Here is a 15,883-nt window from a genome sequence, read left to right on the forward strand (position 1 = left end):
CTCATCTAAAGGACACAAGTTTTTGTCCTTGAGGACAAATAGAGGCTGTCAGAAGGAAGCCATGATTGATGAAGTGAGAGCGAGGTGTTTGTCAACTCCTCATAACTTTCCTGGAAGTGTAACGGCTCTCCTCCATAAGGATAAATCACGTGTTCGCTTTCATTTTATCGCTTCGACAAATCGGCGTAATTTGGTCTCGGATTTCGGCTGCTCGTCGAATGTAATTGCTTTACGGCTTGTCTGTGTCTGTTAGCTTTTCACTGCATCTTTATGGCTGTATCTTAAAATACTGTTTCTGTTCACGCCTGGGGCGCAAAAACACACTTCCAATAAGATCGTTTAGCTTCCTCACGTCGCTGGAGAATTTTTATTTAAGGCTGCAAAAATCTGCACAAAACCTAGCTGTGTCTAGTCTAATAAAACAAGTTAGTAATTAGCTAATGTGCTCAGGAGACGCAGCGGTCTATAACACCAGCCCACCACTGCTTTTGACCGGCCGGTCAGCTACACATACAAAAACACCATACATTTACATTTACATTTTCTGCATTTGGATGGCTAATTTCGCTGTAATTGTACTTGTTGCAATTTATAGTGACAATAAAGTTCTACTACTACTACTACTACTACTATTTAGCAGACGCTCTTATCCAGAGCGACTTACAGAAGAGCTTCCATAGTAAACATTTCATTACTCTAGTTTACAGTCCAAGAACACAAATCTGCTAAAACTCTGTTAGAACCAAAGTTTTTTTTTTATTCTGCAAGAAATAAGTGCATTAGTAAGTAAGTACAAGTCAGTTTAAGTACTCAGTAAAGAGGTGACGAAGGTTTTTAATTGTTTTTTAAAGACAGCAAGAGACTCAGATGTTCAGACAGACAGGGGAAGTTCGTTCCACCACTTGGGTGCCAGTACAGAGAAGAGTCTTGATGCTCGTCTTGCTCGAGTCCTGGGTGGAGGATAAAGTCGAGCGAGACTGGTGGCTCGGAGGTTGCGTGGTACAGAGTGGTGTTTGATTAGACCGTGAAGGTAGCTTGGGGCTGGTCCATTTTTGGCTTTGTAGGCGAGCATCAGTGTTTTAAACTTGCGTGCAGCTACAGGAAGCCAGTAATGGGGTGATGTGGCAGCAATGGGGTGATGTGGCAGTGTCTAGGTTGGTTTAAAACCAGGCAAGCAGCTGCATTTGGAATAAGCTGCAAGAGTTTAATAGTGGACATAGGAGCACCTGCCAGGAGGGAGTTGCAGTACTCCAGACAAAATGAAACAGGGAAAGTCAGAAAACAGACTACCAAGAAACAAGCCAGAAACGCTAACAAGGGAGCTAAAAGGAGAGACAGGGAGTCGTGAGCTGGGTCCCCGGGATGCCTTAAAACAATCCTACAATTATAGTGAGTAATGTCAGTTATGCGCAGAAACAATTACACTTTATGTCAACCTGTGCCCTCCTACCAGTCGTCTGATGTGGGCGTAGCAGGTCAACGTGTTACACCTTTCTATTTTATTTATGCATTTTCTCCCATTTTCTCCCAATTTAGTGTAGTCAATTTGTCTTCCACTGCTGAAGGATCCCTGACTGCAGTCGAGGTGGGTATATTGCTGCTCACGCCCCAGCGGAACCCTTTTTCACCTACGCTTTCTGCACAGGCACCTCTATCTGCTAATTAGGGTCCTTACACAGCGTTTGTACCACATAGTCTGGTCATCCCGCCCTAGCAGAACCGTGTCTGGTACAGGCACTGCCAATTATGCCAATTATGCAACGGCAATGGTGTGCCAGCGGAATATCCGCTGTGCCACCTGGGCACGTCACACCTTTATATGTCAAATAATCCGTGGTCTATTTTTATTCTTCTCTATCAGGGTTACTGTCTCTACCCCTCCGAGGACGTGACCACCCAGCCACCAGCACTTCTCTCCAGTCTCCACCCTCACACCAACTGTATCACTCACCTGGAGACGTGCAGCCACGACAGCCGCCTGTTTCTTCTCAGCGCCTCGGCTGATTGCACCGTGGCACTCAGTTTCCTGCCAGGAGGAACAATTGGCACATTCGGACAAGTGAGTGTTGTTTACTGTAGGAGGCACAGCGTGTGTACGTGGAGTGTCAGTGAAGGATTCGCCTTTTTTTAGATTTTGCCTTTTTTTAAGATCATAACATCATAACAGAAAGTTTCTAAACCATTTAATTAACTTCATACTCCTCTTGATTCTGCAAGCTGTGGATTATTTTTATTTGTTGAGATTTTAATGTCATGTAACAAAATGTGGTTCATATTGCTATGGGTGGCATCAGAGTAATACAGTACATTATTTCATTAGGGACGACACTGGAACCTGGCATCAATAAGTCAGGTGTTTCAGAGGGAGGAGCAGGATGTGGGTACACATGTTCCCTCAGAGGGTGAGAAACAAAACGTTCAGCAGGAACCACGACCTGAACCAAAACCAGAGGAGGAACCAGATCTGAACCACTCAGTGTAAGTGTGTGTATCTCTTTTTGTGCATGCTGTTGGACAAAATAATGGAAACAGCAGTACTATAACAGCTAAATGGGCGAGTCTATTAGATTACATATGAATATCGGGCAGCACGGTGGCTAAGTAGGTAGCACTGTCGCCTCACAGCAAGAAGGTCCTGGGTTCGATCCCCAGGTGGGGCGGTCTGGTTCCTTTCTGTGTGGAGTTTGCATGTTCTCCCCATGTCTGCGTGGGTTTACTCCGAGTGCTCCGGTTTCCTCCCACAGTCCAAAAACATGCAAGTGATGTAAATTGGAGACACTAAATTGTCCATGACTGTGTTTGATATAACCTTGTGAACTGATGAACCTTGTGTGAAGATAAGCTACCGTTTCCTGTCATGAATGTAACCAAAAGTGTAAAACTTAATAAACAAACAAATGAATATCAAACAACACGAGGCAACTAACAGAGTTACAAAGACACCAAATAGCGCGTTCCTGACTATCAGGTGCATCAGTCATCAAAAAGGATTTATTGATGAAGGGAAACAGTCTGAAAAGGCATGGCAGTGAAAGTTTGTTTGTTTATTAGGATTTTAACGTCATGTTTTACACTTTGGTTACAGTCATGACAGGAACGGTAGTTACTCATTACACAAGATTCATCAGTTCACAAGGTTATATCAAACACAGTCATGGACAATTTAATGTCTCCAATTCACCTCACTTGCACGTCTTTGGACTGTGGGAGAAAACCGAAGCACCTGAAGGAAACCCACGCAGACCCGGAGGAAACATGCAAACTCCACACAGAAAGGACCCGTACCGCCCCACCTGGGGATCGAACACAGGACCTTCTTGCTGTGATGCGACAGTGCTACCCACATAGCCATCGTGCCGCCCTGGCAGTGAAAGTCAAACAGCACCCGACACTACAGCAGAGGTTTCCAAACTTTTCTTGTTGGGGGTCAGATGAAGTAAAAAAAATAAGCAAACACAGACAACAGACTTTTGTAATAAAACAAATAAAAAATATAACAGACCTACATGATCACTAACAATTTAACTTCCTTTTTATTTGAGTAACTGATGATCTATCGCAGACAGTGTATTAATGATTTCACGCAACAGTTTATAATCCTAATGCGAAGATTATTATACTTTTTTAATTTAAACGTACCCACTTCCCTCTGAACTCAGTGAAAAAATATTTATTATCTTAAAATCTTCTACCTTCGCTGTCTAATTTTTGTTTCTTTGGAGCCACCATGTTTATCCAAAAACTCAGGAACATTAATGTAGGAGTAACATTAATGTTTTGAGTCGGGGGAAAGAAGACAGGGAGAGTTTTAGATTTGATTTATGTGATAGCGACACCCAGAGTTCAAACAGTTCGAACATTTTTAAAACCTGCTTAATAGTGGGGCAACTTTAATTTTATTTCTTAAATACCTCGTGATACACTATATGACCAAATGTATTTGGACACCTAATCGTGAGATATGTGATCTTTTCACCTATTCTTCTGAAAGAAGAAGTATTTGTGGGAATGTGCGCCTATTAGTCAAAAAAACGTTTGTATGGCTGGGCACTTCTGTTGGTCAAGAAAGCATCAATTGATGTTCCAGTTTATTTCAAAGCTGTTTAATGGGGCTGAGGTCGGGGGTCTTTTCTTCATATCATTATAGAGCTAGCTTTGTGCACAGAACCTTGATAAATTACTTGGTGAAGGCCAAAGGATGTTTTCAACTCACACTGTTATACAAAGTACAGTGGAGGAGTCACACTAGTGTAAAAGCCACATCTGATGGAAATAATTCAGTCTAATGCTTATTTACATGGTTGAATAGTAGCCGAGGTGACTACAGTGTGCACAAAATCCAATATAGCAACACCTTCATACCTACTGCAAAAAGTCTGGCCTGAATCCCTTTTAGCACCCAATGTTTAATGTTTCCAATATTTTGTCCACCTTTTTTATTAGTAACACCTTTACAGTTATAAATACAGCTGGGTGTGGTTCTGGGTGACAAATTGGTTACTTCGAGTATTTTAGAAGCTCCTGATCTTTTAGGAATCATCTAGTAAGTGGAAGTTGTTGATGAGAAAGTCAGAAGAGACTGTCAATAACCAGTTGCTCAAAGCACAGTGAAGAAAAAAGCACCTCGCGCCCAGTATGCCAAATCTTGAGGCAGATGTGCTATGACAACAGGACCACAATTTAGTCTCTTTTCCTCTGTCGCTCCAAACCCCCCAAATGAGCAGATAAACAGACAGGAACAGACAGGTAAGAGACGGACAGATGTTGGGTAAATGCCAGCAGACGGCTGGTTTCCACATGAGAGCGCTCATTCAGCGAATCCCATGCAATCTCATTACTGTCTCCACATCTGGCTGATTGATAAAGCAGATAAATCACCTGCACCTCTGCGCCTGTCACTGTTACCATCCAAATTCAATCAGTGAGAGTGTGTGTGCGTGTGTGTGCATGTTTGCCTTTTTGTTCTAAAATGCCGTAAATTCATTCTGCATACCCTCAAAACAGCATCAGAAATAAAAGCTGCTGAATTTTCTGACTCTCTCCCTGTGAGAGAAACTGTGAGGCGGAAGTTTGTATGGTGATTATTTATGTCTTTTATAACGAGTGTTAAATAAATGCAGCGTGAATGTGCGAGTGTGTGTGTGTCACCGTCATTAAACTGCAGTGAAGAATCACTGCTCTCTGGCTAAACCAGACGCCTTTGTTAATAAATAGCTAAAAGTTCAGTCTGCATACGAAATTCCAGGCCAAATTCATTTCCTTTTGCTTCAGGACTGTAATAAAGAATTGAAAAATGGGGCGTGGTTTTGTCTCTGTCTCTTGAACTCGTGGTGGCGGCTCATTTTCAAAGAACTGAGATCAGACGGCTTAGTGCGAGTCTGTTTTATTTTAGAGAAAGTAGAATTGCAATATTTTATCTGGCTTACATTCTAATGACGAGCACATCAGTGGTTGCCAAAAGTATGTAGACATTTCTGTTTTGACTAGATACATTGGAAGTCCAAATTTTACATGAACTTGTAAGGAAAACATACACCGATCAGCCATAACATTAAAACCACCTCCTTGTTTCTACACTCACTGTCCATTTTATCAGCTCCACCTACCATATAGAAGCACTTTGTAGTTCTACAATTACTGACTGTGGTCCATCTGTTTCTCTACATACTTTTTAAACCTCATTTTACTCTGTTCCTCAATGGTCGGGAGTCCCACAGGACCACCACAGAGCAGGTATTATTTAGGTGGTGGATCATTCTCATCACTGGTGGTGGTGTGTTAGTGTGTGTTGTGCTAGTACGAGTGGATCAGACATAGCAGTGCTGCTGGAGTTTTTAAACACCTCACTGTCACTGCTGGACTGAGAATAGAACCAACCAAAAATATATCCAGCCAACAGCACCCTGTGGGCAGCGTCCTGTGATCACTGATGAAGGTCTAGAAGATGACCAACTCAAACAGCAGCAATAGATGAGCGATTGTCTCTGATTTGACATCTACAAGGTGGACCAACTAGGTAGGAGTGTCTAATAGAGTGGACAGTGAGTGGACACAGTATTTAAAATCTCCAGCAGCGCTGCTGTGTCTGATCCACTCATACCAGCACAACACACACTAACACACCACCAGCATGTCAGTGTCACTGCAGTGCTGAGAATCATCCAGCCAGAACAGATTCTACATCTGATCTTAGGCAAAAGGCAAGAAGCCTTGATGATATATACATAGTGCTAGGTTGACAGTACCTATTACACTCAGCCACAAGCATTTTAATAGAAAACTAGTACACATTAAAAAAAGTTGAATGTATTTCTAACCAACTTCAGATCCTTAGATCAGCCCAGTCCACAGTCCTGGGGGAACCCCATTTATTTCCAAGCCAGCTGTGAGATATAATCCCTCCAGTTGGTCCTGGATCTAATGGGACTTGCCTGAAACATCTCCAGGGGAGGACGTCTGGGGAAGTCCTTGTGAGATCTTTAACGGCTCTACTTCAAGGTTCTCTCAAATGGCTGAGCTATCTGTCCTATTATAGGAAGCAAGCCTTGTCACCTGACAACATCTTTGCTGCTTTCATCTATGCATACACCGACTTCTAATGTTAACATGTATATAGACTATCTATCTGTCTGTCTGTCCGTCCGCCCGCCTGCCCGCCCGCCCACCAATCCAAGTCCATTCACCCAAGTCCATCCAAGTCCATCTACCATCCATCCACTCAAGTCCATACACCCATCCACCCATCCATCCATCTATCCATCCATCCATCCATCCATCCACCCATCCACCCATCCATCCATCCATCTATCCATCCATCCATCCATCCATCTATCTATCTGCTTCTCCATCACAGATGGATCTATACATGAACACTTCTTTACTCTGACCTGGGACTTTATCTGGTACCTTTGTTGATTATTTTGTAAGCTACACTTTGTGGTTATACAGTTACTGACTGTAGCCTATGTGTTGCTTTGTGCATGCTGTCATCCCCCTGGACCACTAGAGCTGTCTGATCTCAGTTGTGTGGCACGGTGGCTCGTTGGGTAGCACTGTCGCCTCACAGCAAGAAGGTCCTGGGTTCGATCCCCAGGTGGGGCGGTCCGGGTCTTTTCTGTGTGGAGTTTGCATGTTCTCCCCGTGTCCGTGTGGGTTTCCTTCGGGAGCTCCGGTTTCCTCCCACAGTCCAAAGACGTGCATGTGAGGTGAACTGGAGAGACAAAATTGTCCATGACTGTGTTTGATATTAAACTTGAACTGATGAATGTTGTGTAATGAGTAACTACCGTTCCTGTCATCAATGTAACCAAAGTGTAAAACATGACGTTAAATTCCTAATAAACAAACAAACTGATCTCAATTCTTTAAAAATGAGACGATAACGCCACGCCCCATTTTTCAAATCCTTATTCCAGTCCAGAAGCTAAAGGAAATGAATTTGGCTTGGAATTTTGGATGTGGACTGAACTTTTAGCTTGTTTATTAAAAAACTGAACCCCATAGGACCTCTACTTACCAGATGATGATGTTCTGGTATGAGTGTAGCAGGTGCAGCAGTGTTGTTGGGGTTCTAAAACAGCTCAGTGTCAATGCTGGGAGGAGAATAGCACTCCAACCAAAAAATAAATAAAAATAAAGCCATGTGATCAGAAAGTGTTTGCTGAGACTAGAGTAAGTTAAACACACATTGTGTCAATAACTGTCCACCTACAACCAGCACTAACAGGGTTTGTGTTTTTACAAACTTTTGTAAGGTGTTTTTACACCTGCTACACTCATTCCACAACAACAACAGACACTAGCATATCATTACCATGTTAGAAAGATCAACATTTATAGCAGAAAAATCATTTATTTTTCATTTATTCTGGTTTAAATTCTGGTTACAACATGTTTAAACTAACACAGATTTGTAGATTCTGGAGAATGTTCTTCACCATCACATTATTATTGTACTATTTACTGTATCCTAGGCAACTCAGTAACCCTGGTAATGATGTCACTCCACGCGGGCAGGGCTTTGTGGACGGACTGGGTCAGCAGCAGCGTGACAGCAAATCCCATCAGCATGTGAACGGTGTTCACAAACCCTCCATCGGTCAGTCCCAGATTATTCTCACTATTTATAAAGTTACACACACTCACATACACAACATGGCCAAAAGTATTTGGACACCAGACCATGGTACTCTAAAATAGAGTGACCCCTATGTGAACAAAAGCCACTTCTCTGAGAAGACTTTGAAGTATGTCTGTGAGAATTTGTGCCCATTCAGTCAAGAGAGCATTTGTGTGGATTGATGTTAGTCAAGAAAAATTCAAGTTATGTTCCAGTTCATTCCGAAACTTTCATTGTTTTGATTTTTTTATGGAAAACATGAGCAAAATCTCATGTTTTCAAAATCTCATGTTTTCAAAATCTCATTACCACTTTGGAAGCTGGGGTTAGAGCGCAGGGTCAGCCACTGTAGAGCACCCCTGGAGCCAAGAGGGTTAAGGGCCTTGCTCAAGGGCCCAACAGTGGCTGCAACCCACAACCTTACAATTGATGGCCCAAAGCTCTACCCACTAGGCTACTACTGCCCCAATCACCAACCAGTTTAATTGCCAACAAATGTGGCATGTGTGGATTTTAAAAATATTGATTTCTTAATAAGATTAAGAGTGCAGTATTTTGTTTCTATCATTGTGGCTTTTTAATAGTAAGAAGATGAAAAATGTGCAAACTACTGTATGTGCAAACTACACTCATTCAAGTAATTAGTAATGATTAATTTTTCATTTTGATGAAAACAATTTTTGGGTAACAGTCTGTGGAATAAACAATTATTTATTACATACTGTGATAGAAAAACATGGATCTCAGAGTAGGTTTAGAGTAGGGTTGCTAAAACTTAAAAATAAAACCACTAAATAAGGCCACTGGCCCAAAAATGTTAAATCCTCTTAAATCCTTAAATCCTGAAAATGGCCATTTATTTAATCACATATTAAACACAGCCACTCATTTGCTGCTCGTTATTCAACAGGTCGTTAGAAAATCCTTTCTCAGATGCACGAGTGTTTCCTTATCATCCTTTTTTGTGTTCTGCTATCTCAGGGAGGCTCAGTGATCTGCGACTGGAGAAACTGGAACCAGTGGAACAGCTGCGCAAACCAGACTTCATCTTCAATCCTCATTTATATTTTGGCAAGATGTGGGATTCACCAACTCCAACTCCACCTGCACTTCCTGCCACAGAGGAGGGTAAACACCTCACTCCAGCAGACATTGAATAATTATAATAATTATATAAAAACAGAGACTTACCAAGTAGTTATATATGTACAGTGTATCACAAAAGTGAGTACACCCCTCACATTTCTGCAGATATTTAAGTATATCTTTTCATGGGACAACACTGACAAAATGACACTTTGACACAATGAAAAGTAGTCTGTGTGCAGCTTATATAACAGTGTAAATTTATTCTTCCCTCAAAATAACTCAATATACAGCCATTAATGTCTAAACCACCAGCAACAAAAGTGAGTACACCCCTAAGAGACTACACCCCTAAATGTCCAAATTGAGCACTGCTTGTCATTTTCCCTCCAAAATATCATGTGATTTGTTAGTGTTACTAGGTCTCAGGTGTGCATAGGGAGCAGGTGTGTTCAATTTAGTAGTACAGCTCTCACACTCTCTCATACTGGTCACTGAAAGTTCCAACATGGCACCTCATGGCAAAGAACTCTCTGAGGATCTTAAAAGACGAATTGTTGCGCTACATGAAGATGGCCAAGGCTACAAGAAGATTGCCAACACCCTGAAACTGAGCTGCAGCACAGTGGCCAAGATCATCCAGCGTTTTAAAAGAGCAGGGTCCACTCAGAACAGACCTCGCGTTGGTCGTCCAAAGAAGCTGAGTGCACGTGCTCAGCGTCACATCCAACTGCTGTCTTTGAAAGATAGGCGCAGGAGTGCTGTCAGCATTGCTGCAGAGATTGAAAAGGTGGGGGGTCAGCCTGTCAGTGTTCAGACCATACGCCGCACACTACATCAAATTGGTCTGCATGGCTGTCACCCCAGAAGGAAGCCTCTTCTGAAGTCTCTACACAAGAAAGCCCGCAAACAGTTTGCTGAAGACATGTCAACAAAGGACATGGATTACTGGAACCATGTCCTATGGTCTGATGAGACCAAGATTAATTTGTTTGATTCAGATGGTCTCAAGCATGTGTGGTGGCAATCAGGTGAGGAGTACAAAGATAAGTGTGTCATGCCTACAGTCAAGCATGGTGGTGGGAATGCCATGGTCTGGGGCTGCATGAGTGCAGCAGGTGTTGGGGAGTTACATTTCATTGAGGGACACATGAACTCCAATATGTACTGTGAAATACTGAAGCAGAGCATGATCCCCTCCCTCCGGAAACTGGGTCGCAGGGCAGTGTTCCAGCATGATAATGACCCCAAACACACCTCTAAGACGACCACTGCTTTATTGAAGAGGCTGAGGGTAAAGGTGATGGACTGGCCAAGCATGTCTCTAGACCTAAACCCAATAGAACATCTTTGGGGCATCCTCAAGTGGAAGGTGGAGGAGCGCAAAGTCTCGAATATCCGCCAGCTCCGTGATGTCGTCATGGAGGAGTGGAAAAGCATTCCAGTGGCAACCTGTGAAGCTCTGGTAAACTCCATGCCCAGGAGAGTTAAGGCAGTTCTGGGAAATAATGATGGCCACACAAAATATTGACACTTCAGAAACTTTCACTAAGGGGTGTACTCACTTTTGTTGCCGGTGGTTTAGACATTAATGGCTGTATATTGAGTTATTTTGAGGGAAGAATAAATTTACACTGTTATATAAGCTGCACACAGACTACTTTTCATTGTGTCAAAGTGTCATTTTGTCAGTGTTGTCCCATGAAAAGATATACTTAAATATCTGCAGAAATGTGAGGGGTGTACTCATTTTTGTGATACACTGTATATATATATATATATATATATATATATATATATATATATATATATATATATATATAGTAGTATAAATAATAATAATTATAGTAATACAATATTGCATGCCATGTCATCCACTTTTTTAATGTACCCTAATTTTCCTCTCAATGTAGTCATATCCAATTACCCTATTGCATTTTGCTTTATCTCTACTGCTGCAGACCTCCTCCTGACTGAGGAGAGCCGTGACTAACACACACCCCCTCATCCCGTTCATACAGGACTCAGTCCCACGTACAGAGAGTCACGCACTGATCTCCATTATCCCTCGTCTCTGTGCAGGCACAATCAGTTAGCCTGCAGAGGTCGTAATTGCAACAGTCATGATGAATCCCCTTCGGCATTCAACCCAACTGACGAGCCAATCTGTGTCCTTGTAGGCTCTGTAGCTCTGGTGTGCTAGAGTGTTTTACCTCTGCCCCTAATCCATGTTCTTATTTAGCAGTGAGGTCACTGTCCCGTAATTATATGGACATTATCACTTAGGATTGCTTTATTGATCCACATCAGCTCCAGTACAGCGTAAGTACAGTAAATACAGTAAACAGAGTAAATAGAGTAGAATGAAATAAAAAAATATTGATAATGTAATGCAATTACTATTCTGACCTCAAATGTGACCTTGACTGAACAAACAAATCACTGAGCACACACACGTCGTGTTTAAACCCACTGTACTGTATTACAGAAGACTGACATCACTGAAAATGGTTAAAAATGGTTTTATTTATTATTAAAAACAGAAACTTGCACTGGAGAACCAAGATGTGAAGCCAAAGAGACATAACATGACACACCCTTATTTTAAACCTCTGAACGTTTTATAAACTGAAATAATAATATTCCTTATTCCAGAAGGACTGAAGGAACTTGGTGGAGGAATCAGGAACTATTTGTTTACTTAATTTTCTGATATGAAACACGTTTCCTCTGTGTAGCAGGACACAAAGCCGTGTTTGACGAGAAGAATCTGTTTCCTAAAGACGTTCTGGAGAAGGTGGAAAGATCTCAGTGTTGCACTCAGACGGTGAACGTGATGAGGAGTTATGGCAGAGCCACCAGGAGCTTTGGGTGTGTGTGATTGTTTATTTAATAAAGACTAATAATGCTTCTGTGAAGTACAGGACGTCAATAATCTAATCTCACTAACAAAATATATTTACGACCTGTCTCCTTATCTCTTGCAGAAAAACTAAATCATCCTCTGGAGCCCACAAAACCAAATGATGATCCTTTCATTTAAGGGAGGAGGAGGGAATTATGTAAATGCTTTTTAAAAGAGAGATTCAGGAATATTCTTCACACGTTCCAACAGCAAACAGTCAGGTCAAAGTTCAGGGTAAAAATGTCTGTGTTGCGGCTCTGGGATCTGCAGATGGAAGAGAAACAAACCCGGTTGGCATGTGAAATTTCACCAGACGTTCTGCTGACCTGTGTATCACGTATGTAATAACCTTCAGGTGTTCTAAGCATCTCTGACTTATGTGTTTTTGGATTATGACCACTCTTCTGAAAAGACTTTGAAGTATGTTTGAGAGAATTTGTATGACTGGGCATTGATGTTGGTCAAGAAATCCTCAAGTAATGTTCCAGTTAATTCCAAAAGTTTCATTGTTTTGATCTTTTATGTAAAATATGAGCAACAATAGCTGCTTTACTAGCTGAAATTAATTAATAAATAATAATAATAATAATCTAGGGTCGATGGATCAGCCATAACATTAAAACCACCTCCTTGTTTCTACACTCACTGTCCATTTTATCAGCTCCACTTACCATATAGAAGCACTTTGTAGTTCTACAATTACTGACTGTAGTCCATCTATTTCTCTACATACATTTTTAGCCTGCTTTCACCCTGTTCTTCAATGTTCAGGACCCCCACAGGACCACCACAGAGCAGGTATTATTTAGGTGGTGGATCATTCTCAGCACTGCAGTGACACTGACATGGTGGTGGTGTGTTAGTGTGTGTTGTGCTGGTATGAGTGGATCAGACACAGCAGCGCTGCTGGAGTTTTTGAAAATATTGTGTCCACTTACTGTCCACTATATTAGACACTCCCACCTAGTTGGTCCACCTTAGAAGAGAAACCACTGCTTTCCCCTTGTAATAATTCTGACTGTATTGCTATAATGTAGTGTTAAGGTTGCTGTGTTGCAGCACATACCACATCTTGCTTTTTCTTTGTCGAATTTCATATAAAAATGAAGTTGTGAGGTGAGAAGAACTAATTAGATAAAATAAAGATGTGAATTGCATGATGATACCTGTGTGCTGCATGGTTTCATCTCAAACCACTGAATCCTGTTGCCATGGAAGCTGAAGGACTTTCACACGAGTGTTCATTAATTAGTAAAATGTAAATTAAAATTTAACAAACATTTTGATGCTTTGTGTGACAGTAATGATCTGATCTGCATGAAGAATCGGTTTATACTGAGCTTCAAACCTGCCAAAGCTCAAAGTATAAAATACACTATGTGGCCAAAAGTATTTGGACATCTGACCAAATACTTAACTCCCGAGTTCATCCACCACTTGGGTGCAAGTACAGAGAAGAGCCTTGATAAATGTCTTCCCCGAGTTCTGGGAGGAAGATCAAGGCGAACAAGAATTAAATCCCAGTTAAACACGCAGTCTGGACTCGAATCAACATCCTTCCGATTTATGGCCCAAAGTTCTACCCACTAGGCTACCACTGCCCCAATTCTAAGCATCTCGGGCTCATGTGTTTTTGGATTATGACTTTTTAAGGGTGAGGCTGAATGTCACATATTTTTGGGGTGGCACGGTGGTGCAGTGTGTGGTGCTGTTGCCTCACAGTGAGAAGGTCCCAGGTTCGACTCACCAGCCAGGCGACCAGAGTGCTTTCTGTGTGGAGTTTGCATGTTCTCCATATGTCCGTGTGGGTTTGCTCCGGGTGCTCCAGTTTTCTCCTATAAGTCCAAAGACATGCAGTCAGGCCTAAAATCACTAAAATCACTCTAAACACTCTAAAATCCCAGTGACAGCCTTCCCGGATGAATGGAGACTATTATCGGTACCAATTTGGAATATGTTTCATATTAATGCCTATAGTTTTGGAAATAGGGCATCCATCAAGATCATAGGCTGCTGTCCATAAACTTTTGGTCATTTAGTGTAGGTCTCTCAGGACATTGTGAAGCAGAAAAATCAGATATCTAAAAATATAGGACTCCTGAAACATGAAGCATTGAGAACGTAGGACCCGGTACATTAAAATACACATGAGATTCTAGGAACTCTGGGAATACAGGAACCTGAGATCGGTCAGGATCACAGCGGGTCACAAAGGGTCCAGTTCCCCCGGGAGACACTGGCACAAGGCAGAAATACCCTTAACAGAGTGCCAATCCATCTCAGGGTTTCGGTCATCACCTCCCCCCTCAGACATAGCCAATCATGTCTGTCTAGGGATTTGAACCTGGTGCTGGGATATGTAATAATCAGAATACAGGAGAGTGGGAATATATAAAAGTGGGATTATAGAGTAAATCCAGCCCTGTTAACATACCCAGACTACAAGTGCAAGATCATGTTAACAAATGCTAATAACTGTACAGGTGATGATTGTTAGTAAAAGCGACTCTGAGCCGCCCGCTGAGCCCGAAATAGCAGCAACGTGCTTATTTAGTTAAAAGAAATAAATATTATCCGACAAACTCACTGACTCCTGTTTAAAATTCAAATAAAGCACTGCAAATGATTCCAGTCGCAAATGTTCAATTAATTTCATTCAGTGTGTATGTGTTGCATGCTGCTTCTGTCCAAACGCTAATGAAACTGGTGTTTTAGTGTGTTTGCCCTTCAGCTGCGTCTGCTCCTCGGTTCTATTCTTTACAAGCCTTTTAAATGATTAGATACAGTAAAACAAGCAACACCGCCGTTCCTGCGGCTTCCTAACAGCAATAATACTGAATGTTGTTGTTCCAGGTTACACAGTTTTGTTTCTAAACTGTTCAACATCATGTGATCATCAGACCTGACAGACATTAACATTATTATATACACTGATCAGCATAACATTAAAACCACCTCCTTGTTTCTACACTCACTGTCCATTTTATCAGCTCCACTTACCCTATAGGAGCACTTTGTAGTTTTACAATTACTGACTGTAGTCCATCTGTTTCTCTACATTTACTGTTCTTCAATGGTCAGGACCACCACAGGACCACCACAGAGCAGGTATTATTTAGGTGGTTGATCATTCTCAGCACTGGAGAGAGCTGGAGTTTTAAAATACCGTGTCCACTCACTCTCCACTCTATTAGACACTCCTACCTAGTTGGTCCACCTTGTAGATGTAAAGTCAGAGACAATCGCTCATCTATTGATGCTGTTTGAATTGATCATCTTCTAGGCCTTCATCAGTGGTCTCAGACCTTCATTCTCTGTTCAGCAGTGACAGTGAGGTGTTTAAAAACTCCAGCAGCGCTGCTGTGTCTGATCCACTCATACCAGCACAACACACACTAACACACCACCACCATGTCAGTGTCACTGCAGTGCTGAGAATGATCCACCACCCCAAATAATACCTACTCTGTGGTGGTCCTGACCATTGAAGAACAGCATGAAAGGGGGCTAAAAAAGCATGCAGAGAAACAGATGGACTACAGTCAGTAATTGTAGAACTACAAAGTGCTTCTATATGGTAAGTGGAGCTGATAAAATGGACAGTGAGTGTAGAAACAAGGAGGTGGTTGTAATGATATGGCTGACCTGTGTAATTATTTATTAATTCAAGATCAAGGTCACTGTGGCTCTAATTAATTGGGCAAAAGATAGGAAACACCCCAGACAGGTCGCCAGTTGATCAAAAGAAAGAGACACACACACAAGGCAATTTC

General features: G+C 41.8%; 1 protein-coding gene across 1 annotated transcript in view; it reads left to right on the top strand.

The window, feature by feature from the left end:
- The window catches only part of LOC134323025 (WD repeat-containing protein 49-like), a 37,216-nt gene extending 23,826 nt beyond the window's left edge, over positions 1–13,390 (top strand). Inside the window, exons 14-19 of the mRNA XM_063004443.1 lie at positions 1,862–2,059; positions 2,321–2,478; positions 7,974–8,098; positions 9,101–9,247; positions 11,944–12,076; positions 12,193–13,390. Of these exons, the coding sequence (XP_062860513.1) occupies positions 1,862–2,059; positions 2,321–2,478; positions 7,974–8,098; positions 9,101–9,247; positions 11,944–12,076; positions 12,193–12,232 (801 nt within the window). The 3' untranslated portion in view covers positions 12,233–13,390. The remainder of the gene's footprint in view (positions 1–1,861; positions 2,060–2,320; positions 2,479–7,973; positions 8,099–9,100; positions 9,248–11,943; positions 12,077–12,192) is intronic.
- The last annotated feature ends 2,493 nt before the right edge of the window (positions 13,391–15,883 follow it).

The sequence above is a fragment of the Trichomycterus rosablanca genome, chromosome 11 (assembly GCF_030014385.1).
Source record: "Trichomycterus rosablanca isolate fTriRos1 chromosome 11, fTriRos1.hap1, whole genome shotgun sequence".
Taxonomy (NCBI): domain Eukaryota; kingdom Metazoa; phylum Chordata; class Actinopteri; order Siluriformes; family Trichomycteridae; genus Trichomycterus; species Trichomycterus rosablanca.